At 45.7% G+C, this 26,203-nt stretch overlaps 1 protein-coding gene across 1 annotated transcript in view; it reads left to right on the top strand.

Annotated features, from left to right (window-relative positions):
* Adcy9 (adenylate cyclase 9) overlaps positions 1-9,420 on the top strand; it is a 115,907-nt gene extending 106,487 nt beyond the window's left edge. The window contains exon 11 of the mRNA XM_026385641.2: positions 5,304-9,420. Within this exon, the coding sequence (XP_026241426.1) occupies positions 5,304-6,495 (1,192 nt within the window). The 3' untranslated portion in view covers positions 6,496-9,420. The remainder of the gene's footprint in view (positions 1-5,303) is intronic.
* The last annotated feature ends 16,783 nt before the right edge of the window (positions 9,421-26,203 follow it).

Consider the following 26,203-nt stretch of genomic DNA (forward strand, 5'->3'; position numbering starts at 1 on the left):
ATCTAGAAAAAAACAAAATTAGTTTTCAAGCCTCTAAGACAGAGATAATTTTCTAGACTTATTAATAATAAATAGGATCACATGGGCTAGGGTTGTGGCTCAGTGGTAGAGGGCTTGCCTAGCACATTTGAGGCCCGGGGTTCAATCCCCAGCACTACATAAAAATAAACAAAACTATTGTGTCCAACTAAAAAATAAATATTTTTTAATTAAAAATAAATACATAAATAGGATCACAAAGACCGAATGACAAATAAGAAAGAGAAAGAAAAAGTAAACAGAAAAATATTTGTGGGACTATTATATAAAGAGCTAATTAAGGCCTACACAGATAAAAGACAGAACAACAGAAAGTTCATTAAAGAGGAAATGTGAGCAGAAGATAAATACGGATACATTGTCAGTATTGTCAATACTGAAGCCATCTCACATTTAAATACCTGAACAATTCTCTTTGGTCTTTTAAATTAGACTTTTGAAAAGTTGTAATATGAATATCCAGAGTAGGTGATGTTCACTTAATCGTCACCATAACCTGATATGTTAGGTGACTTTGTTTCTGTCCCTGAAGCTGAAGCTCAGAGAAGTTGAGGAACCTGCCCTGCCCACAGTGACACAGTTTAGTCATAGGCTCCCTCATTCCTAGGGTATGGCCTTTCTACCATGCCTCATTACTTCTCAGAATGTTACAGCAGTTTCTGGAAGTAATTTGATAATTTTCTTTTTTATATCTGGGATTGAATTCAGGGGCACTCGACCACTGAGCCACATCCCCAACCCTATTTCGTATTTTGTTAGAGACAGGGTCTCACTGAGTTGCTCAGCACCTCACTTTTGCTAAGGCTGGCTTTGAACTCAGGATCCTCCTGCCTCAGCCTCCTGGACCACTGGGATTACAGGCGTGCGCCACTGTGCCCTGCAACAGTCTTTTTAAAAAGTCTTTAAGGGCTGGGGTTGTGGCTCAGCGGTAGCACACTTGTCTAGCATGCGTGAGGCACTGGGTTCGATTCTCAGCACCACATACAAATAAATAAAAATAAAGGTCCGTCAACAACTAAAGTAATTTTTTTAAAAAAGTCTTTAAAATGTTTATAGGCCTTAACCTAGCAGTTCTTTCTTGCCTATTCACTGAGGAAAGAATTCATCGTAGGATAAAGGCTGTATGTCCCCAAATATTAATCACAATGATGGATAATATTGAAAATTATCAGCAACTTCAGTTCTCAGTACAAAGGAATTAAATTATGACACACCCAAATAGTACAACTGTTAAAATAGAGCCAATATGGGAAATGTGTATGATATTTATTATGTGAAATTGTGAATGTACTATAACTGTTGCTAGGTATTGTATTTTACTATATTTGTTAAAAATCGTAAGTCATTTATTTATTTATTTTTAATATTTTTTGAGTTGTCAATAGACCTTTATTTTATTTATTTATTTATGTGTGGTGCTAAGAATTTGAACCCAGCGCCTCATACATGCAAGGCAAGTGGTCTAGCACTGAGCCACAGAACAGCCCAAGACATAATATTTATGATAAAATAATGAGTGATGATTTACAACTACAGTATTTAAAAACAAAACATCTAGCATTATTTTTAAGTTACTGTTTTAGTGACGAGTGACACAGGTACAGGAGAGTCCCCGGGTCCTAACAGTACAACATAGTGCATTTCCCCCAAGTGAACACAGACCAAGAAACAAAACATCACCAACACCCAGGTACCTCTCCAACCCCTCCTGGTGATACCCTGTTCCTCCATCAGGTGAAGATTTTAAAGTGCTCCGAAACACCCTGAAATGTTAACAAATGCCACATTTAGCTGGTTAGGACAGCAAGTGATCCTGGTTTTCTATTTTTTTTTTTTCTATTTTTAAATCCCACTTCCCCATGATAATGCATATACTATATTCTACATTAGCTTCCATGTGTTATTTAATGTCACACATGGAAGTATCCAGTCATGAGTTCTCTTGCATTGAATCTTCCCAAATTCCTCTTTTTGAAACCAACCTTTGCTGTTTGAAGTTAGGAGTGGGGTCATTACCCTGCTCCATCCACCTGGGGGAGGGAGTGAGGTCATAGTCTGGCAGTGCCTCTCTTACCTGCTTGTTTCAGGTGCCCTCTATAACACTGGTTCTAGGAGAGGGAAAAATCCAGCAGTGCAGAGTTAGTCCCCAGCTTGCAGCAGCTAAACTTCACTGTTTCTGTGCTTTGAGATGGCAGGAAAGTGAACCCACGCAACCATTCTTATTTTCACTTCCAGCACAATATAAGATAAGTTACATGAGGTATCCAGCCCTGTGTTATAACACAGCCTTTGAGTTAGATGAGTTTGCCCCACTATAGGCCCATGTAAGTGTTCTGAGCACAATGCAGGTACGTGAGGCCAAGCCCCGGTTTCAGGAAGCTCAGGGGTATAAAATGTATTTTTGACTTATAGTATTTATGATGATTTGTCAGGACACAGTCCCACTGGAAGTTGAGTAGCATCTGTAGTTCATTTGCCTGTCCTACCTGCCCTGGCCCTGCTCTCCCCCTCTTCTGCCCACAGGGTATTGGCCACACCAATCTCCAGGGTCAGCTACAGCTGGCTTTTCTTGCAGCATAGCAGGAAAAGTTTCGAGAGCAGTGCACAAACGCAGGCGAGGAAACCCATCTTCTCCATGGAGATTTTAAATGTCTCCTTGTACATTCAGGTGATGTCTCCTTGTACATTCAGGTGCCAACTTCAGTGGCACCTAAACAGGGCCATTCCTCGCTGTCACCACTGTGGAGAACCAAAAGGAAACCCGACTCCTAACCCAATGAGATGAACCATAAGGACAGGAGGAGTGTTTCTTCTGATCTCAGATCTTGGGCTACTCTGCTTAAAAGCCAGCCAGAGGGCATCAGGAGCTGGTCCAGTCCACGTTTTACTCATCTAAAATAAGTAGTTACTTTGCTGAGCACTTCAGATTCATAGTATATAGTGTCATTTGTGTCAATGACAGTGAAGAGAATGAATAAGTATGGGATATCTTACTATAGAGGACCTGCGGGCCCCAGTTCATAGGTGTTCAGCCAAAGCCTGTGTCAGGAGCCCCCAAGAGCAGCCCCCGGCTCACAGGACTGAGCACATCCTCATGCTCATGGTTAGAGGCCATTGCAGTGAAAGGACGCAGAGCAAAATCGGCCAGGGGAAAACTGTTTCTGGGAGCCCTCTCCTAGTGTCATCACAGGGAATGTGCTCATTCTCCACCACGACTGTGACCACACTTGGGAAACCCAGGGAGACTTGCCACCAAGGGTTAGTAGAGGTGGTGACATGGGCAGCCTGTGCCCAGCACATACCTAAGGTTCAGGCTTCCACAAGGAGTGCAGGAGTCACCACACCTGCCTATCTGTACACGCACTTACGTGGCACTACAGCCCAGGAGTGGTGGGACCCCAGATCCAAGCGCCCTGAGCCCAGCCTGGGCCACCTTGCAAACAGGCCCTCCTAAGGATTGCAACCTTGTGCCCACTGATCTCTTTTCTGCACAGAACCTCAGGTCAGAAGGGACTTGGCCATACTCCAGTCCTTCTTCCCAGTTTCCACACAAAGAAATTGGGACCTGGCAAGGTGGCATGGCTTGTCCAAGGTCCCAGAACTCTGAATAGCCCAGGGGTTCCAGTCCAAGGTCAGGGCTTTTGAGACAGTGCTTTGAGGAGGACCTTCATGGCCATGCCAAAGACACTGTTTTAAATAACCTTACATCACAAGTAGTGGTAAGACTTACTAAATACTTTGACCAAAAAAATGAGATTTCTGTGTCAAAGAGCTATTTAAACTTCAGATGCTTCAGTAACACAGTTATGTTTATATAGTGACCAAGCCCATTATTACCTAAAATCTAGTAGTCTACCTTGGGCACTTTACAAATACTTCAAGGTGTAACATTTATTGAACAGAACAATCACAGCATTGTTAATGAAAGGGAGAGAAGGAGGGAAGAGGACATAAGGAAGAACTCTGGGGTTATAGGCATATGCTACCACATCTAGTTTATATATGAGTATACTCAATATTAAAGTATATTCATATATTCTATCTATGTATTTATTTATTTTTGTTTTTCAGTATGAGGGATTGAACCAGAGGCCCCCTACCACTGAGCCACACCCCCAGCCTAATAATTTTGAGACAGGTTCTCACTAAGTTACCCAGGCTGGCCTTGAACTTATGATCCTCCTGCCTCAGCCTCCTGAGTAGCTGGGATAACAAGCTGCCATGCCTACCTGTATTCTTGTTTTTGTTTTTGTCTTTTTTGAACTTTTTTTTAGTTCTACATGGACACAATATCTTTGTTTTGTTTATTCATTTTTATGTGGTGCTGAGGGTTGAACCCAGTGCCCCACACATGCGAGGCAAGCACTCTGCCACTGAGCCACAACCCCGGCCCTATTCTTGTTTCTTTGATGTTGTCTTCAATTACTTTGGCAAAACAGAATTAACCCAGAATAGGGGAAAATATATTTTGCAAAACTTTAATACAAGTAGATAGTAGAGAACTTAAAGAAATTCTTTGAAAATTAAAATTCTATTGGATCAGAAACCTAAGAAGCACATATATCAGATACTATTAAACTTCCTAGGCATGGTAATGATGTTGTGGCTACACAGGGAAATGCCCTCATCTTGGAAGGTGTTTACCAGAGTAGAACTGGAGTGTCACATTAGCAGCAACTTACTTTCACAATGCTTAGCAAGGCTGATATTATAGCTCAGTGGTAGAGTATTTGCCTGGTATGATGAGGTCCTGGGGATTGAACCTAGTGCTGCCAAAGAGAGAGAGAGAGAGAGAGCAAGGGAGGGAGAGAGAAGGGGAGAGAAGTTTAACAAAACGTGTGCGTGTGTGCGTGCGTGCGTATTAAAGAGAGAAAGGCAAAGTGGCAAAATGCTCACAACTGTGGGATCCAGGTGAAGAATATAGGATTCTTTTACTAGATTTTTAACTTTTCTGTAAAGTTGAGATTTTTCAAAAGAAAAAAGTTGAGAGAAAGGAAAAGATGTCTAAACAAAGCTAAAGACTTGTGGGGCAAAAGTCATCACGCTGTACTGATTAAAGACTTAGTTGGTAAAGCCGCTGTCTGTTGCTCCATCTCTGCGGCCTGCTGCAGAAGCAGAAGCAGGCTGTCGTACAGCAGCTTGAAGTTGTTGAGGGTTGAATTCCACCCCTGCGGTGTAGGGTGCTGGTTAGCTGGGCAGCTTCAGAACTCTCCCTTAACAGATGCACTTAGCAGGATGTCCTTTCTCATCTCTCTGCTCCCCAGTGCCAAGAGGAGCCCATGCAACAGCTCGCTGCCACAGGACAGCAGCGAGCCAGCCAGCCTTGTGGGCAAGGAGCTCATTCTTTCCTTCTTCCTCTTGCTCCTACTGGTCTGGTTCCTGAACCGAGAGTTCGAGGTCAGCTACCGCCTGCACTACCATGGGGATGTGGAGGCAGATCTCCACCGCACCAAGATCCAGAGCATGAGGGACCAGGCAGACTGGCTGCTGAGGAACATCATCCCCTACCACGTGGCAGAGCAGCTGAAGGTTTCCCAGACCTACTCCAAGAACCACGACAGCGGAGGAGTGATCTTTGCCAGCATCGTCAACTTCAGCGAGTTCTATGAGGAGAACTACGAAGGGGGCAAGGAGTGCTACCGCGTCCTCAATGAGCTTATCGGGGACTTTGATGAGCTCCTGAGCAAAGCGGACTACAGCAGCATTGAGAAGATCAAGACCATTGGGGCCACATACATGGCCGCGTCAGGGCTGAACACTGCCCAGTGCCAGGAGGGCAGCCACCCACAGGAGCACTTGCGGATCCTTTTCGAGTTCGCCAAGGAGATGATGCGTGTGGTAGACGACTTCAACAATAACATGCTCTGGTTCAACTTCAAGCTCAGGGTCGGCTTTAACCATGGACCCCTCACGGCGGGTGTCATCGGTACCACCAAGTTGCTATATGACATCTGGGGGGACACCGTCAACATTGCCAGCAGGATGGACACCACTGGGGTGGAGTGCCGCATCCAGGTGAGCGAAGAGAGTTACCGCGTGCTGAGCAAGATGGGCTACGACTTCGACTACCGGGGGACGGTGAATGTCAAGGGCAAAGGGCAGATGAAGACCTACCTTTACCCAAAGTGCACGGACAATGGGGTGGTACCCCAGCACCAGCTGTCCATTTCCCCGGACATCCGTGTCCAGGTGGATGGCAGCATCGGGCGATCTCCCACAGACGAGATCGCCAACCTGGTGCCTTCTGTCCAGTACTCAGACAAGACATCCTTGGGCTCTGATGACAACGCACAGGCTAAAGACCTACACCTGTCTTCTAAGAGACCCTGGAAAGAGCCCATCAAGGCCGAAGAAAGGTGTCGCTTTGGCAAAGCCATAGAGAAGGAGGACTGTGAGGATGTGGGAGCGGAAGAAGCCAACGAGCTCACCAGGCTCAACGTCTCCAAGAGTGTGTGAGGCAGCGCCCAGAGCTGCCCGAGGTGCTCTGTTCATCGAAACACAATAATATTTGTATTTGGCTGTGGCACTTTCTAAGCGCCACGGTTCCTGTCCCGGATGTGGTGTTATGTGGTCATTTCAGCCCTAATTCTGTGTGGATCACAGTTATTCAGGGTTTGTTTTCCATCCATTTCTTCTTTCCTTTGCTCCCTTCCTTGGAAATCGCCCCCCTTGGGGATGATCCGTTCAGCTGCTGAAGGAGAACAAGTGCCTTCAGGGTAGGCTCACCTCCAGGCCAGGACGGCGGCCAGTGGGGTCGTGGTTCTGGGTACTGTTTGACTTTTGAAACAGAAGCTGTGGTTAGATCTCATTTTTATTGCCTTTTCTCACAAGACACTTTTTGTTGTTATTGGCTCATACAGTGTTTCCAAGTTTATTTTTTTCTGTATACGTGATAGTGTTTCCCAGTCACCTGGCCTTTCTCAGTAAGCACACACACGCACACACATTTGCATCTATGAATCTGATATAAAGTGCCAGTAATTCGCTGGGATGGGGTAGAGAGGGGAGCATGGGCTGAAAAAGCCCAGAAGCCCCTCCTGCCATGCTCTCCCAAGCACCTGGGCCCTCCCTCGCATGGGCCATGGGTGGACCGCTCCCCACATCAAGTGATTTCAGGGTTCACCTGCATGCAGGCCAAGATTTCAAATGCTCACCGGGCACAAAGCTTGTAAACCCAGGCCTCAGGTATCTCAAAGCCCTTCTTCACCCTGACCCTCCACCGAGGGGTCTTCCAGTGGGAGTGAAGGTGTTTGTCCTAGAAGCTGACTCATCAGAGGGGGAAGCTCAAAATAAATGTCTGAGGGTTGCATTTATTTATTTATTTATTTATCAGGATGTGTGTCTGGGGAGGGGGTGCTCGTGTTTTGATGGAGGGAAATAGGCCATGGGAGGGCAGGGGGTTCCAAAAGGGTGCAGAGACCATCAAGGACAAGGTGTCCCTTGTGTTTCCACCACAGGGGGCCAAGCTGCAGCCCAGGGTGCTCCCCCTTGTGGAGATTCAGGCCGAAACCAGCTGGGCTTTAGGCAAGCCCGTGCAGGTGGCGCAGGCGCTGTCTTGGCTTCACATGTTCCTCGATCTTTCCCACTCCACAGCTGCTCGGCCGCTTAGTCTGGACTTAATCACGGCAGGATGCAGTCTCCTGCATCCTCTCACACCAAGTACCTAGGGGCAGAGCCATCTGTCCAGCCAGCAGGAGGCAGAAAACCTAAGAAAAGTCGCATCTGTTCTCTTGGGTGCCACCCCAGCTAGTAGTCATGTTTTGCCACATTGAGTCTGAAGTTGATGTTGAATGGAACTCAAGCCACAGTTGCCCTGTCCTGGTCATTTTGCCCAGTGACACTGGCATGTGGTTCATGATGCCACTGAAGACCAGCTTGGCACCTGTCAAGGTCTGCACACCGCGCTCTGTGTTCTCTCGCTGGTGAACCTCACTGTTAATTCTCACATCACTCCCCCCCAGAGACAGAATCTGCCGCTTCTGGCCTGGTGACATCTCTGTTCTGGTCAGTCACCTTGAGGCGACACCTGGGTCGGCCACCCAGCAGTACCCCAGTCCTGGGACTGTGACTGTGAGAGTTTCCTTCAGGTTTGACTGTCAGTTTGTCTGTCTTCCAATTCTAAAGAAAGGATGGTTGTGACAATACCTCTTAATTCTGAAGAATGTATTCTTATAAAACACCGCAGATTTTTTTTTCTTAAGAAACACTACCTGATGCTTTCCTTGCACTAGGGGTGGAAGACACGTCAGCCTTTCTCCCATCAGTATTAGTTGTATATCCGAGGGTCATTCTCTCTGCCTTCCACTTATAAGCTGTATAGCTTTGAGGGACTGGCTGGTTGCCAATATCATCTCTCTCAAAATGTGCCCTACCAGCCATGTGTGGTGGCACATGCCTACAATCCCAGCTATTTGGAAGGCTGAGATAGAAAGAATGAAAGTTGAGATCAGCCTCAGCAGCTTAGTGAGACCCTGTCTCAAAATAAAATAGGAGGCTGGGGATGTTGCTCAGTGCTAGAGCAGCCCTGGGTTCACTCCCTAGTACCACCAAATAAAAATATAAACGCTCTACCAGGTTCATCTCTACACACACTTCTTTTCTTCCTTGTCCAAATGTTTCCCTCCCCTGCTACAAAGGTGTTTGTGATTCCTCATTCCCCTTAACCTCCAAGCTGCAGACCCAGGGGAGAGAATCATTAGCCTCTGGTTCAGCACTGGGCAAATAGAGCCTCTGAGGACAGGCCGCTTACACAGAGAATGAGTGGTCTTTAAAGCACCAGGGCTTCCTAAACCACCCTGCAGACAATCTCTCCTCCTCTCTGGCATCCCTGATGCCCTGCTCCAAAGCATACCTCAATGCAGAGCCACAGAATCTCTGTGCACACTTGCCATCCACTGGCACTGAACTAGTGGCTGTCTCTGGAGGTGGTGGAGCTTCTGACTGTGGGCTTGGGTGCCGGGGAGGTGTCCTGCAGGTGGCAGTACTTCTTAAGAACTTAGGGTAGGAAGCAATATGTCAGAATTGAATGTGTGTAAATAGTCGCTTTGAGTTGCAAATGCTATTTTCTTCATGGCCCCAGATCAGATCAAATTTTATATATCTATATGATCAACAAGCACATATGATTTTACCCAGTGCAGACAAAGTAGAGCACCAGTTGTGAGCCCTTAAACAGCTTGAGAGTCCCTCAGATTGCACCACACCTGCACACAGCTCCCTCAACACTGACTTGACTTCACTTGCGGGGACTGCACCTGCACATTTGCACGTGACATGGAGAGCCAAAGGCAGTGTGCCACCCCTCACCTGGGCTGTGATCACTTGCACTTTCCAAAGATACTTCTGCATTTACATTTCAAAGTTTTCAAGGTAAGCATTTTTGGGTTGTTTCAAAAATCACATCATGCCTAGAATCTGAAATGAAATCAGCAAGAACCCACTGTTTGCATTTTCCATATTTCCTTTGCTCTGCTCTTTTTAAATTGTTAATTCCAAAAATTTCAAAATGCATCCACTGAAGAAATGGACATTAAAATATTCTAAAATCTAACTTTGGTGCCTGGCATTTCCTCATTGAAAAGATGAGCACCTCTTAGAGACTGGGGCAATCCTCCTTAGACTCATCGTGTTTTCTGCAGTTTATAGCTGAAATGGAAAGATTTGCTTTTCCTTTACAATGTAATTTTAAAAATCAGGCAACTAAAAAAGCTGTGTGTGTGTGTGTGAGAGAGAGAGAGAGAGAGAGAGAGAGAGGTCTCTCTGTGTGATATGTTCCTTTTTACATGGGATTTAAAAATTAAAATCAAGTTGTAGGACACACTGTGCTTGTGATAATTCCCTACTTCACCGGGACTTTACTGAAAATAGTTGTCCTGCAGCATCTTAAGAAACCAACTGAGAAAACCAAATAGGTTTTCTGAGATTGCCTCAGCATTCACCCTCATGGTGATCACAGATACCTGCACCACGGTGGGCCTGATGTTTGGGGGAAGCCCCTAACCCATCCAAAATCTGTTTAAAAGCAGAGTCTCGGGCTGGGGATGTGGCTCAAGTGGTAGCGCACTCGCCTGACATGCGTACGGCCTGGGTTTGATCCTCAGCACCACATACAAACAAAGATGTTGTGTCCACCGAAAACTAAAAATAAATAAATATTTTTTTAAAAAAAGGCAGAATCTCTTCCTAGAAAAAGGCACCTCCATCTTGCACAGATCTTAGGGGCTCCCAGCACCTCCAATCCATGTATCAATAGGCCCAACTATGTATGTTTTAGGGGTTAGAGCCTCTTCCTCTAAAAGGGCTTCACTGGTGAGTAAAATATTGATGAACAACTCTGGGGGCACAAAGATTCTCTTGCGGAGTCAGAAGGGAGATGAGGACTCAGCCTGCAGCACTGCTCAGTGGCTCCGGCTCCCAGGGTCCATCTGCTCTGCTAGGGCAGTGCCAAAGAGTGTGGTAAAGTGTGCTCACCTCAGACTGTGCAACGGGCACCCCAGGCTGAGGAATGAGGATCTTTGCTGCGTGGAATATCTTGTGGGAAGGTGCTTCCCAGGAACTTGGAGGATTTTTCAGTTAAGCAACCTCCAGTCTTTGCAGTTAACCCCAGAACTTACGGTTTGTGGTTTCTCTTTTGTCAGAGACCTTTTTTGCATGTAGTTTCCTTTCCCTGCTGTGGGACTCTACCATTATGGCCATCTGGAATAAATCCCAGGAACCAGGAAAAGGAAGCTAGCAGGAGGGAGAGGCAGGTGAGAGGAAGTGATTCAGAAAGAGCATTACATGTGTACATTCTAAATCTTCCCAAGTATCTTTTTTTTTTCATACAATTCCTTTGTAAAAATGTTTGTTGTTAAAATAACATGACTCCAAAGAGTTGTTACTGAATGTTAGAGTGATACACTTGGGGAATTCTCATCTTCCTCCAGGTCTGAAAGTCTGCAGGAGAAGTGAATTAAGTGATCCAAGTGCCTGTTGAAACCTCATTCATCAACAGTAGCGATTCTTAACCTTTTGTGGGGGACAAGGGAGCTTTCAGAGCCTTTGATAATTTAATGAAAGTTGTGGCTTTTTCCTCCAGAAAAAAAAAAATGCTCATAAATCAACCCTCTTGAAGTTTCATATGATTTCAAGAATTATTCATGGATCCCAATAAAGTCTCCTTGACTTGCAATAACCAGAGGAGTGAGGAGTTTTCATCTTGATCATCTTTAGATGAAGTGTCCAACCATTTTTGGAAACCATTGGAAACTCCATTCAACATGATGATGTTGCTCAATTATTTCTTTCTTGTTTCTTTTCTTTCTCACTCGCTCTTTTTTGTTGTTGTTGTTTCCTTGGTACCAGGGATTGAACCCAGGTGTGCTTTAACACTGACTTATATCCCCACCCTTTTTATTTTGGGGGGCTGGATCTCATTAAATTGTGAAGGACCTTACTAAGCTCCTGAGGCTAACCTTGAACTGGCAATCCTCCTACCTCAGCCTACTAAGTTGCTGGGATTACAGACATGTGCCATCACATCCAGCTATAGATGCATTTCTTATCAAATTATATGTTTTTATCAAATTATATTGCAGAATTTTATGCCTGCGTTGCCTAAGTATATTTAAGGAGCCACTCAAATATCTTTTCAACATATAAATACTAAGTCAAATTACTTTCAACAGATGAGTAAAATTCAGCCAGTATTTATGGAGGGTCTACTGTGTGCCATATAAATCTTCCAAACTCCCTTTATTTAGGGTGTTAGATTTGCTGTGACTTGAGCACATTTGAGAAGCAGCTGTGAATAGAAATGCTTTTCATGATTGCTGTCCCACAATGAATTTCAACAGTAAGCTGAAGGGGGCTTTCAGATACCTGGAGTCCCATCGTGACATTCTTATGATTGGCATTTTTAAACAGTGGTTCCTAGGTCATCTGTGACCCTCAGATTTCTGTCTTGGTGATTTTGTGGAGCACTGGATCTCTATGGAGAGCAACAGATGGAAGACAGTGGAGCCCATCCCACATACGTTTTACCTTTAAAACAAATGCTTCCCGGGGAGACTGGGGTGCCAGGATGAGAGTCTCCAAACTGGGCCAACAAGTCCTGGCTCAGCCTGGCTTGTCCAGAGCGAGTCTTTCAGGAACAACAGCCTACCCTGTGCAGACTCCCCCTCACCCTAAGACGAGCTCTGAAGATCAAAGACCAGATGTCAATGCTGGCTGGCTCAACTCTGCACAGAGGAGGCAGAGCCTCTGACGGCATCTACCTCCTCGCCTAGCCAGAGTTTTGCCCTCGCGGTTGGTTGGGGAGGGTTTGGAGTTGGTGGTTCTGGGAAACAGTAGCACGGGGAGGGAATGAAATGGACTCCCATGCTCTGCTTGCAACTTCCAGGGCCTCAAGCATCCTTGTGCCTGATGGGCTGCGTAGGCTTTGTCCTGCAGACTGGCCTGCGGGGCACTTCAGGTCTTGGGCCAGCCCAGCTCATATTCTGGTCCTCTGTGTCAAGAATGATTGTCCCTCTCCAAGGACACAATGGGCTGCGTTGAGCCCTGACCTCTGCAACTTGTGTCCTGCTCCCCAGGCTGCCTGTCCCCTTGACCTCCCCTGCCATTCTCGTGTTCTGACTTCAGGATCTGGATAAATCTCAGCAACACAACGAGCAGACACCACGCTGAGGTTAGACACTACTGATTTAAAGAAAATGACTTTTTTCACCTATAAATTCCATTATTGTATATAAAAATAGGTGTTCTGCAATTAGGTAATAGTTTTTTTTGGTTTTTGTTTTCCTTGCAGTACTGGGGTTAGAACTCCGGGCCTCAGGCTTGCACAATAAGCACTCTATCACTGAGCTACACCCCTAACACTTTTCTTTTTTTTTTTTTTTATTTTAAATTTATTTATTTATTTATTATTCTTGGCGGACACAACATCTTTGTTGGTATGTGGTGCTGAGGATCGAACCCGGGCCGCTCACATGCCAGGCGAGCGCGCTACCACTTGAGCCACATCCCCAGCCCCACACTTTTCTATTTTATTTTGAGACAGGGTCTTGCTATGCTGCCCAGGCTCGCCTCAAATTTGGGACAGCCTCTGGAGTAGCTGGGACGACAGCAGGTGACACTTTTCTGCCAAGGAATTTAAAACACCCAGAATCTTGCCTGGGCCCTGGCTGCCTGGCTGAAGTGGGTGACCAGTGGCACTCCTGCTGAGCAGATCAGGAAGCCCAGGACAGAGTAGTTGAGGTGCTTGCCTGTGTCAGCCAAGGTCAACCACAATTTCCAGCCATACAGCCCGTCCACTGGGAGCAAGAGCAGAAAATAGAGCCTGTGGTCAAATCCAGATAATTTGATTCCTTTTCTCCTCCCTCTCTTCCCAAAGAAAGAACAAGGGGTCCAGGTGGTGGGATGTGACATTTTGCATTGACAACACAAGGCCAGGCAGGAGCTCAGCCAGGGACTCACAAGAATCAGTGTGTTTCCCCTGTCTCCCTCACCCCATCTTTTCCTAAGACTTTTACTTAAGTTATATGTGAAATATTTAAGTTATTATCTATTTTATGCTTAGAAAGCAGAAGTTTTCAAATTATTCATTTTCTGACCTCTGCAACTTGTGTCCATGTGGCAACCAAATCATCCCAGTCACCCCAGAGGAGTGGCATGTGTGCCCCTCAGCTGTGCCTTCACAAAGGTCCGTGTGTGGCACAGGTTCTGTTGATATCTTGCATTGCCAGCCAGTTTGACAAAAAGAGACATGGACCTTCAACGCAAATCAGAGTTTCTTCCCCTGTTGATTGCATAATAAATACTGTATTATATCAATATTAGATATCAATATGCTTATCACATAGATCTCTGGTGTTTTAGGGAGTAGCTAGAGAAAAGGAAAGAAAAGAATATTACTTGGCAGTTTAACTTGAATTCTCTTATAGCATAATTTAAAGTTGTCCTGGCAATTTGGAGATCTTGGGTAAATTTGGAGATCTGACCATTGACTATTTGCAAAGGACTGAGGCCCGTAGTTGACTCTCAGAAGGAAGTCTCATGCCAAGGCAGGTCTTGGTTGGTGGGACTGCTCTGTGGAAACTTTGGTATGCTAAAGTGATGCTCATTCCTCCTTGAGGGTGCCGACTTCCAGAGGCCTCTTAGATGTGTTTTGGATGTTTCCTTCCCCCAGAAATATATGCCAAATGTTGCCTCTGCCCCTGCTTCTTTCATTACCTGTGGGATGAAGTACTGTTGAGAATTTCAGTCAAGAACTTCCACAAATGTCTAAAGACCCTAATCTATCACAGCACCTGAAGAGTGTTTGAGGTGTTTTTTTCTCTCTCTCTCTCTCTCTCTCTCTCTCTCTCTCTCTCTCTCTCTCTCTCTTACATATTGAAAAATGTCAGTTATGGGAACTTTGAAGATACTAATTCAATGAAAACCTAAGAAAATAGGTTGCAACTATTTTTTTAATGATAGACATTTGAAGCAATTATTCAGATGATTTAGGATATAAACATCTTTTTCTTAAAATACTTTGAATGAGACAGAATGAGTTTATTGGGGGCTCACATGGATAGTGATTCAAATTCTTCAAGTCACGTTTCTTACATAGCCCGTACCAAGAGCCACTTTGGATCCTTTTCAGCTCATTTCCAAGTTCACGACTGCTTGTTCAACTGTCCATCTTGCTGGCAGAGTACTACAGGCTTAGCCCCTTGTGGTCTGGGAGAAACCTAGTGTGACTGGTGAGCTAATAAATATGTCATATTCGACCTCTATGCTGGGACAAGACTCTAAAAGTGTGTCTGTGTTCCAGCCACTGGCTTCTCTCACCACTGCAAACACAAGACCTCGCCACCTGTGTGCACAGCAATAGTCCCTTGTGTGACCTTAGGGAGAGCTTTCCAGGGCAACAGCAATGGCAGACATGCACTGGATGGTCTCTCCCTTCCTCAGGTTCTTCCAAAGTGAGAAGAGCTGTCCCCCCAGCACCACCGTGCAATGCCAGTCCCTGCTTCCTGTGGCCTCTTAGTGAGCTTCATGTTCTGTTTGTGACATTCATATCTGGACCTCATGCACTGGCCAGCCAGACACTCCAAGCCCCTCTCCAGGAGCTACCACACATCCTGGGCAAGCTTGTGACACCCACAGCCCTCCTGAAAATCAACTGCAAGTCCCTCTGGTTTTTGCCACAGGAAGCTGCCAGAGTAGCCAGTGGGAGCTCAGGACCTGGTTCAGAAAGAGGAACGTCATTTCTGCCCTCCTGAGCCAGCCAGGCCCACCACGTCAGCTCCTCGGGCAGTGAGGAACCCAGGCCGAGAGACTCCCAATCCCATCCGGGGCCCTGGGGGCCTAAAGCTGTCTCTGGAGTTGGGAAGGGTTGGGCAGTAGAAAGCTGGACTGAGAGGGCCCAGAAGAGCCAATGTTGATGAAGAGCATCCACCCAGCATCCGGTGACAGCACAGCAGAGCTCCCTGCCACCCTTTGCCAGCCCAGCATCCTGAGTGCTGCAGTTTTGGGTGTACTACAAGCCACTCTGGGCTCTGTGTGCACCCTCTTCTCATCTCAGCATTCAACCGAAGCACTGATAAAAACACAGCAGAGACAAAGCAGAAAACCAAAGCCTTAACATACCCTTCTGGAATCTTGTCCCTTTCTCATGGCTTAGAACGTTGTCAGGTTTAGCTGTCCCGAGGTGATCCAGTCAGTAAAATCCAATTCCACATCCACCATCCACCCAGCTCTCCTCTACCAAAACAATTCTGAGCCTTGCATGTCCCCAAAGGCCACTTGGTCAAGCCCTGTCCTGATGGGCTGCCATAGACGTCTTGGGTGCTGGCAGTCCAAAAATGTCCTGTGAGGGGCTGACAGTGGCACCAACTGCCTTCCGACTAGTGAGCAGCCGGCTGTCAGATTCTTAAAATGGCCTGGCGCTCCCCACCTGTGGGCACTGCACCTTGCTTGTCATGATATAGACCGAAGATTACAAACCTGCTCTCTGTACCCAAAACGTGGGTTGCTCTTGCTTAATCATCATATTTTCTAGAAGTTGCTGGTTTTCCCTTCTTCCCTCCCTCCAATCTTCTTGCCTACAGCTTCCCATGTTCTCTTTTCCAGAAGGCAAAAAACAATAGTAAGCAGGAAACTCACAAAGTTTCCTTTCAGTTAAGGGAACAGAGTTGCCTGCTGTTCAAGAGCTTCACTGTAAATAAAATTAATTAATTAATCAAAAAAACTGCTGTGCTCTGTCAACCACAAACAGGAAGAAATGTATTGGAAGTATAAGCTATTTCTATATATAGATTAAAAAAAAACATTATCTCTAATTCATCATCACTGGAGGCCTTGTAATCAATCTATTGTATATTCAAATGTTTTACTGTATCAGAGAAAATTTCACACTACAGATTGAGAAAACTTGGGGAAAGAATTCAAAATATACTATAATTAACTCAAACTTTGTTGTTGGTTTATTGTGGGCTTGGCACAATTTCAAGTGGAAAATAGGCATAATATAAGTTATCGATCAGATAATTGGTCATCCACAAGACTCCAGCAGCCTCTTTTTAACACAACTGTGAATCGCAGAGCTTACCTGCCTGTGGATGCCAGATACCTCTGCAGAAGGGCACAGGCTGGTGGTTGCATTTTAATTCTCCAGCTTGAAGCCCCAGGGCTCTGGGAGGCCACTACAGCCAGGTGGCCTGTCCCTGGTGTTTCCAGGAGGCCAGGGTGCGGGCCTCCATCCAGCTGCCTCTGCTGGGACACACACCAGTCCCTGACTTGAGTGGGATTGTCTAGCAGGCGCAGTGTGGCTCCAGGTTTTCAGAACCTTGAGTGCCACTCCTGGGGCTGGGGCTCAGTAGCCTCTTCCCTCCAGCAGGAACCTGTGCAGAAAGGCAGCTAAAGAGAAAGACGCCTGCTCCCTGGCTCTGTCCCCCACGCCAGGGACAGGGCAGCCAGTCGGGGCTGGGATCTGGGACGAACACCACTCCCAGCTTTGTGCCTGGTTTCCCTGGTGCTCGTTCTGCACTGAGATCACGGACAGGAGTGAACCAAAGATTGTGTTTTTTTTTTTTTTTTTGGACTGCTTTGAGCAAAAATAGAAGAAAAAGCCTCATTTTTTCTCAGTGATTTTTTTTTTCATCAATAGTTCAGATCCAAAATAAGTATTTATTCTCTGGCCCACTTTCTCAGTCTTTAATTTAGAAGCATGACTGCCAGTTTCCTAGGTTTTAAGAATATGCTGAAAACAAGCAGCCAAGCTCAGGCGCCTTGGAATCACGACCGTTCCACATGTGCTTGGGTCAGATTCCGGCAGGACGGGATGTGAGGTGCACGGCTCTTCATGGGTCTTCTGTTTGGTTGGCTGTTTTAAATAAACAACTTTGTGGAGCCCTCTCCCTGGGAGGAGACCAGCATGGATTTTTTTGTTTGGTTGTGTTTGTTGTTTTTATACTGAGGATTGAACCCAGGGGTGCTTTGCCACTGAGCCACATCCCCACTAAGTTGCTTAGGATCTCTCTAAAATTTGCTAATACTTGAATCCTCCTGTCTTCTGGAGTTGCTGGGATTAAAGGCCTGTGCCATTGCACCCAGCTGTTTTTTCTTTTTGTTTAAATTCAGCCCAACTATTTAAAGAGAAAATGTGGCTCTTCCATTTTCATGAGATTCCCCTTCCACCTTTCTTTTCCTTTTCCTTCTCTACCTTCCACATCTGAGGGAAAACATATGACCCTTGAACTTCTGAGTTTGACTTATTACACTTAACATAATGGTCTCTAGTTCCATCCATTTTTTCCGTTAATGACATAATTTCATTTTTTGGACTGCTTTGAGCTTCATGGCTGAATAACACTCCACTGTGTGTATAGACCACATTTTCTTTATCCATTCATCTGTTGAGGAACACCTAGGCTGGTTCCATAGGAACCAATTAATTGGTTGTTGTGAATTGCACTGCTATAAACATATGGATATGCCTGTATCACTGTAATGTGACTTTAATTTTTAGGATAAATACCGAGGAGTGGTATAGCTGGGCCATATGGTGGCTCCAGACCTGTCTTTTGAGGAACCTCCATACTGATTTCCACAGTGGTTGTACTAATTCAAAATGTAAACGTGTTTCTTTTTCTCCAAATCCTCTCCAGCATTCATTATTATTGTTTTTAAAATCTGTATTTATTTATTTATTTTGGTACCATGGATTGAACTCAGGGGCACTTAACCACTTAGCCAATCCCCAGCCCTTTTTTGTGTTTTATTTAGAGACAGGGCCTCACTGAGTTGCTAAGGCTGACTTTGAACTTGAGATCCTCCTGCCTCAGCCTCCTGAGCCTCTGGGATTACAGGCATGTGCCACCGAGCCTGGCTATTATTTGTATTCTTAATGTCATAATTTCGCCTGCCGTTCTGACTTGTGTGAGATTAAATCTCACTTTAGTTTTGATCTGCATTTCCCTAATTCCTAATAATGTTGAACATATTCATATACCTGTTGGCTATTTGTATTTCTTCTTTTGAGAATCATCTGTTTAATTCATTTGCTCATTTATTAATTGGGTTATTTGATTTTTTGATGTAAAGTTTCTTGAGCTCTTTATATATTATATATATCTAGATATATCAGAAGAATAGCCAGCAAAGATTTTCTCCCATTCTGTGGGTTCTCTCTTCACATTCCTAATTGTTTCCTTTGCTATAAGTGGCTATCCCATTTATTATTTCCAGAGTTTAGGGATCTTATTGAGAAAGTCATTGTCTCTGCCCATATGCTGGTGTTTTGACCCTACGCTTTCTTGTAGGAGTTGTATAGTTTCTGGTCTCATTCCTGGATCTTTGATGCATTTTGAGTTGACTTTTGTACAGAGCAAGAGATAAGGGCCTAATCTCATTTGGTTCCACAGAAAGATATTTATATGTGTGTATATATTAACAAATGCTCTAATAGTCAGCAACTTCTTTTTTTTTCCTGTCAACAAAGAAAATTTGTTCATCTCCTTTTTTACCCAGTATCTCTTTAAATAGTTTGGTGGAAAAAATAAATAAATAAATAAATAAATAAATAAATAGTTTGGTGGCTCCCCTAGGATGTAAGCATTCATCTCTGGGGATCCCTCCAGCCGCCACACACAGCCTGTCCCATATGGTCTGAGAGACATGTGTACTGAGAGCCAGTCTACCCATGCCATGACATTCTTTTGAAAACAAGGGTCTTGTGTGATAAACTTGCACAGCCAGAGGGATCTGTGAGCAAATAAGAAAATGCCACAACATCGTTCTCCGTGTGTGTGTGTGTGTGTGTGTGTGTGTGTGTGTGTGTGTTGCTGGGGATTGAACCCAGGGCCTTGTGCATGCAAGGCAAGCCCTGTACCAACTGAGCCCCAACCTCTTTCGTTCTCCATTTTAATTATTTTATTTTATTTTACTTTTTTGTAGTTGTAGGTAGACACAATACCTTTATTTTATTTATTTATTTTTATGTGGTGCTGAGGATGGAACCCAGGGCCTCGCACATGCTAGGCAAGTGCTCTACCACTCAGCCACAATCCCAGCCCTCATTCTCCATTTTTAAAGGGTGTAAGTTTTAGTTTTGATTTACCAGTTTTGCTGGGCGACTCTTTTTTTCTTCCCAAATTAAAATAGTCACTTCTGTATTACCGTGAGACACTCATTTTAATTTCATGGCCTTTGACGTTTACAGGAATGTAAAAATTTGATGTTAGTGAAATTCACTCGAAGGCTCTGATGTCCTATGAGTTCAGAGCCCGTGTGTCCTGCAGGTTTCCAGTGGAGGCTAGTGCTGGCCCTCCCAACACACTGGACATGTGCACTCTCACTATACACCCATGCACTGAGGTCCAGGACAGTCGTGGACCTGTCCCCACGAAGGAGAGCTCGGTGTGGGCCCAGGGAAGTGCACTTGTGTTGTTTGCTCAGGAGAGGAGGCTCAGAAATCAGCCCGCCTGGCTCTGCAAAGACCATTTCATTTCTGTCTGCTCACCCCCTCTCATTCGCAATAAAGCTGAAAAAAACTTCCAGAATGAAATCAGAATATTTGTATTTGAAGGACCTGCTGGCAGACAGCCGTGGCTTAACTGCTCTTGTTTTTCCCTGGCCCTCCGCATGCTCCACGCATGCTCCACACCCTGAAAACCTCAGCGCAGAAGCCGTGAATCATGGCAAAGCCAACTTCTCTTGCTCCAGAACGAGTTCTTCCTCCTCACAGTTGACTAGTCTGGTGAAGGCAATGACGCCATCCCGGGCAGTAAACTCGCTCAGCTTGTTTGACACAGAGAAAATGGACCCTTGCCTTACACCAACTCAGCACAGCCCACTTGATCTGGTTCTCTTTTCCTTTCCTTCTTCCACTTCACCAAGGGAGGAGGGGAGGAAATGAAAGAAGGAACGAAAGAGTGAGGAGGAGGAGGTCGGTGGACTTGATTCTGTACCTGCGTCAATATCACAGCCCTCTCCTGTACCCCCCGGGGCTGCAGAGGACTGGCTGTGTAGCCTGTTCCCAAGGAGGGGGCTTCCAAAGGGGCCTTCCAGCTGAACCCTGTTTCCTCCACAGCTAGCTACGTGGCCAGCCAAGAGGGACAGTGGTGCTGGGGTCGGGTGGGAGAGTTCTAGATTTTTGAAATTAGGAAGAAAAGACTACTTTGAAGCTGAAGGGGGCTTAGAGAAAAGGTTCAAGGTTTCCCTGAAGGAGACTGCCACTGGCCCCCACAGAAGGCCTGTGACGATGTGAGGATGAGCACAAACCCCTTCTAACCATTGGGGAGGGTGGGCCAGTGCAGAGTGGGAGCCTGGTTCTTAGGGGCCTGTGTCAGGCCCAGGAGAAACCAGCTGCTTGGCCTCTGGCCAGAGGTCCCAGGAGACCTCCAGAGGAGAGACCAGAACCAACATCCTGTTCTCAGCAAGGGATGAGACCTCTCTATGATCCTCCCAGGCAGGGGTCAGTCCACCCAAGGAGAAGTCACAGGAGCCCAGCACCAGGAGCTCGGGGCCTGGCTCAGAGTCTGAAGAGAAGCAAGTTTATCCCACCTAGTGCAAAGCCATTTAGAGAGTGGAGGTCACATCCGGAGAGTCCTAGAGGTCAGCCCCAGGAATCAGCTCTGCAGGGGCAGGTCCCTCACCACAGCCATGAATCCTGGAAGGTTCCAGAAACAGCTTTTTTTTTAAGCTAGAATAGTCAGAACACCTCTTTTAAAATATATATACATATATATATATATATATATATATATGTGTGTGTGTGTGTGTGTGTGTGTGTGTGTGTGTGTGTGTGTATATATATATATATTTAACTTATAGGTGGACACAATATCTCTATTTTACTATTATTTTTTTATAAGGTGCTGAGATTCAAACACAGTGCCTCACACATGCTAGGCGAGTGCTCTACCTCTGAGCCACAACCCCAGCTCCCAGAAACAGTTTTACAAATTGTGTTCTAAGATATTTGTCATGAGTCAGCCTCCACCGTGCCCACTTATGGTCTCCAGAGCAGCACCCAAGGTGGGAGGAAAAGGCTGATGCATGTGGCTCCAAGTAACCAGGCAGCTTCTTCCCCACTGGCCCAGAGGGCGTTGGGGTTGAGGGACCCTGGACAGGAAAAGGAACTTGGGGCATAAGGGTCTCAGAGCACTCTGGTCCTCCTCCCTTGCAGGTGTGACCAAAACTTTGAGGGTACAGAGGAACCCTGGACATCCCTAGAGGCTACAGAGAGGGCGGCAGGCTTCACCTCCTTATGCCCAGAACCCACCTCTGGCTCAAGACTGCACAGAAGAGAGAGGCTATCATGTGACCTGTGGAGCCCAAGAAGCTGCCTGCTGCAGCTTGAGACTTACATCAGGGACACGATGTGGTTGGATGAGTGTCCACATGTGGACACAATGGTGCTCTGTCTATCACTCGGAACAAGGTCTATGACATTTCTCTGAGCCAAGCAGATTCTCTCAGTACCCCACCATCCAGGGACACTGACATCTCCATCTCTTTCAGCATGGATCAGTTGCTTCAAGGGAACTTCCTGCTTCCTGGGAACCCTGAAATCACACAATTCCTGTTGTTTTACATTTGGCTCCTCTCTCATCTCTTTGAGATTCCTCTGAGCTGAGTGTGGCAGAAACTTGCTCTCTCCACTGCTGCATAATAGTCCACCATATGCCGAGACTAGGACATACTTATCCATTCTGTCCAGGACCCTTAGGGCTGTTTGCAGTTTGGAGTGGTAGTGAATAGAACTGCGAGGCCTTCTTGTCAGTGTGGTGTATTACAAGGTAGGTTTAGGAATAAGTTCCAGTGGGGAGCTACATGGGTGTGGCTTCTACAGAGGGTGATTTCATGAAAGCTGTCAAAATTAGAAAAGCACCTGTCCTTTATTCTACAGACCTGCTCAAACATGCAGACTGCCTCACGCCCGGGGTTCCTCATTACAGCCTTTATTTGTAAAAGCTAAACATTGGAGACACCTAGATACCCATCAATAAATGCACACCCCTCCGTGGACTAGAATCCCACGCAGACACTAGAAGGAATGAGGAAGGTTGGCTGTGGTGCAAAATGGTCTCCAAGTTGTGTTAAGTGGGAAAAGCAAGGTGCAGTAGTGTGTCGTTTTCGACCCTGTCGAGAAAGCGGGGACACACTTGCTATAGTTTCAGAAAATATCTATACAAGTTTAGTCAAGAAATGGAAATCTTAGTTATGGGGTATGGAATGGGAGGAAGATTTTAGCAAATATTCCTTTGTAATCATTGAATCTAAAGCCCTATGGAGGCATTGCCTACTCAAAAATTCAATCTGTGCAAGCAGGGATGGGAGGCAGTGGCACACACCTGTAATCCCAGCAGCTCTGGAGGCTGAGACAAGAGAATCTCGAATTCAAAGCCAGCTTCAGCAATAGTGAAGCACTAAGCAGCCCAGTGAGACCCTGTCTCTGGATAAAAAGTACAAAATAGGACTTGGGATGTGGCTCAATAGCTGAGTGCCCCTGAGTTCAATCTCTAGTACCACCTCTGTGTAAAGAGGACAAACAACACTGAACTCTTCACATTAAAAGGGCAAATGTCATGTATGTGACTTAGATCTCAACAAAAAACTTAAATTTAAAGAAGCTTGGACTCAGAGACGCTGGACTGAGTGGGGCGGTGTGCATGATCTTGAGGAGTCCTGTGGCCTGGGGCTCTCTGGAAGCTTCTCTCTGCATTGTTCATTCATCCTCCATCTGCTCATTCACCAGCTCACCTTTCAGTTGGTTGCCCTGACCTCTGGGCATCTCCCACATGAGCACATCATGGGACGTAGAGAAGACATGGTGGCAGGTGAGCGAGGAAGCCACAGGTGCAGATGGAGACACAGTGGCTGTGTGTGCTGATGCAGACTGAGGGACCTAGGGTGGTGTACTTTATCACGGCACCTCCTCCAACACAACTCATTCAGTGTGACACTGCAAGGAACAAACAGCTCATGGTGACGCAGTCCTGGTCTTCTAATAACCCTGCAATCAACATGAGAATACCGATAAAATGTTTTAAAAGTCAGTAAGATGCAAGGGATCCCATTTTGCAGGAAACCAAATAAAGGATCTGGCCCAAGTAAGGCCCTGTGTGGAGCCGAGACCAGCCTGGGCCTAGATTAGTGGTTCTCCTATCTATCCCCAGAACTGGGAGAAGGAACAGGGTCCTCTGCTTCTTCACATAGCGAGGACCCCTCACTCCACTTCTCAGGAAGGGTGCAGGCCCAACTTGCCTCTGGAAGCCAATATTCCCAATTGTTATGGTTCCTTGGAAGGAAGCCAGGAATAAACCTGCAGCGTCAATTCCTTAATGTTCAAGCGCATTCCTTAACGTTCAAGTATACACAGTTGGCTTAAGCGCTAAAGCTTAGAGCTGAGCAGAGTGTTCTGTGGCTTTTCACAGATACCCAGCTAGTGCCGGGGATGCTCTTGCCCCTTCCTCCATCCCCAGCACTTTTTTAAACTTAAGATGAAATCTGCATAACATAAATTTCATCATTTTAAAGTGAACAATTCTGGGAAATTTTTACATTTACAGTATCTACCTAGTTCTGAAACATTTATGCAGCCACTCTTCAACACCACCCACCATGTCCCCGCAACTACGGATTTGCCTATTCTGGGTATTTCATATATATGGAATTATATAATCCACTACCTTTGGAATCTGAATGCTTTCAATTGGCATGTTTTTAAGCCTTATCCACATTAAAGTATGTATCAGTGCTTCATTTTTATGGCTGAATAATGTTCCTACGTATGTATGTAATGCAATACCATTTGTTTACCCGTTCATCCATTGATAGACACTGGCCTGTTTCCACCTTTTGGTTTTTGCAATTAGTGCTGCTATGAGCTTTTCTTTTTTGCATGTATTTTTTTTTTTGGTACATGTTTTCAATTATTTGGGACATATACCTAGAAGTGGAATTGCTACTCATACAACAGTTCTGTGTATAAATTTTTGAGGAAAAACTGAATTCTGTTCTGCAGTTGCTGCACCACAGTACCACATGCTTGTCAGCACTTATCTTCTCATTTTTTGTTTGTCTGTTTGGTTGGTTGGTTGGTTTTGTTGTTGTTGTTGTTGTTGTTGATTTGCTATTAGCCATCCTGATGGGTGTGCAGCATTATCTCGTTGTGATTTATCTTTCCCTAACAGCGAATGACGTCGAGCATCTTGTCAAGTGCTTGTTAGCCATTTGTACTTGTTCTTTGTAGAAATGTCTATTTAGAGCCTTCATTCATTTTTTAATTGGATGTTTTGTCTTTGTTGTTGTTGTTACAAGTGCTCTTTTATATTCTGGATCATAACCCTTATCAGATAGGTAATTTGAAAATATTTTCTCTCATTTTGTTGATGTTCTTTCCACTTTCTTGATGGTGTCCTTGATACACAGAAGTTTTTCATATGAATGAGTTGTGGTCTGGAGGTGAGGAGCCCCCCAAAGGTCCTGTGTTAATGCAGGAATGTTCAGAGGTGAAATGATGGAGCCGCGAGAGCCAGAACCTAATCAGTCCGTCTCAGGCAGACGGGGCATGGCAGGAGGAGATGGCCACTGGAGCATCCCTGGGAGGGTGCCTCTTCCCCGGGGGGCCCTTCCTCTCTGCTCCCTGGATGCTGTGAGGTGAGCAGCTTCCCTCCACACACCCTTCTGCTGTGATGTGCTGTCTCACCTCGAGCCCAGAGCAATGGAGTCAGCAGTCAGCCGTAGACGAAACCCTCAGATACCGTTAGCCAAAATAACCTCTCCTCTAAATTATCCGACAGCTGTTTTGGTCACAGAGACACCAAACCTGAATAAAGCGATGAGGTCCAGTTTATGTGTCCTTTCCCCTTTTTTTGTTTGTGCTTCTAGTATCACATCTAAGCATCCGTTGTCAAATCCAAGCTCATAATGACTCACCTCTCGAGAATTCAGTGGACCCCAAGCGCCAGCCCTTGGGGGTGGGCTGCACACAGTGTGGTCTCTCCACAGCATGCACTATGAGAGCAGGTGGAGAAACATCCAAGTCAACCAGCAGGAGGCAGTGACGAGGCACGGCAGTTGCTTGGGGCCTGAGGAGATGAGGGTGGCTGGGAAGGGCTGAAGAGTGTCCTTCCCAACGTTCATGTGCTGAAGTCGTAATTCCTGATGCCTCAGAAAGTGACTGTATTTGGAGACAGGGCCTTTAAAGGGCAATTAAGGTTAAGTAAGGTCATTGCAGGGGACCCTAATCTAACATGAACAGTGTCCTGTTAAGATGAGACTAGAGTGTGGTGGAGAGGTACACACTTATAATCCCAGCTAATCAGAAGGCTGAGGCAGGAGGCTCACAAGTTTGAGGCCAGCCTCAGCAATTTACTGAGGCCCTAAGTGACTTAGACTCAAGAAGAAATAATTAGGGCAGGGGATATAGCTCAGTTGGTAGAGTACTTGCCTCATATGCACAAGGCCATAGGTTCAATCCCCAGCACCGCACACACACACACACACAAAAATAATAATAAAAAATAAAAACCCAAATAATTAAAAGGTCTATGGATGTGGTTCAGTGGTAGGGCACTTATCTATCTAGCATGTGCAAGGCTCTGGACTTGATCCCCAGCTCTGAGGGACAAAAAGAGATCGGGACACAGACACCTGAATACAGGGAGAAGACGGCCTCCACAAGCCAAGGAGA

The sequence above is a fragment of the Urocitellus parryii genome, chromosome 9 (genome assembly GCF_045843805.1).
Source record: "Urocitellus parryii isolate mUroPar1 chromosome 9, mUroPar1.hap1, whole genome shotgun sequence".
Classification (NCBI taxonomy): Eukaryota; Metazoa; Chordata; class Mammalia; order Rodentia; family Sciuridae; genus Urocitellus; species Urocitellus parryii.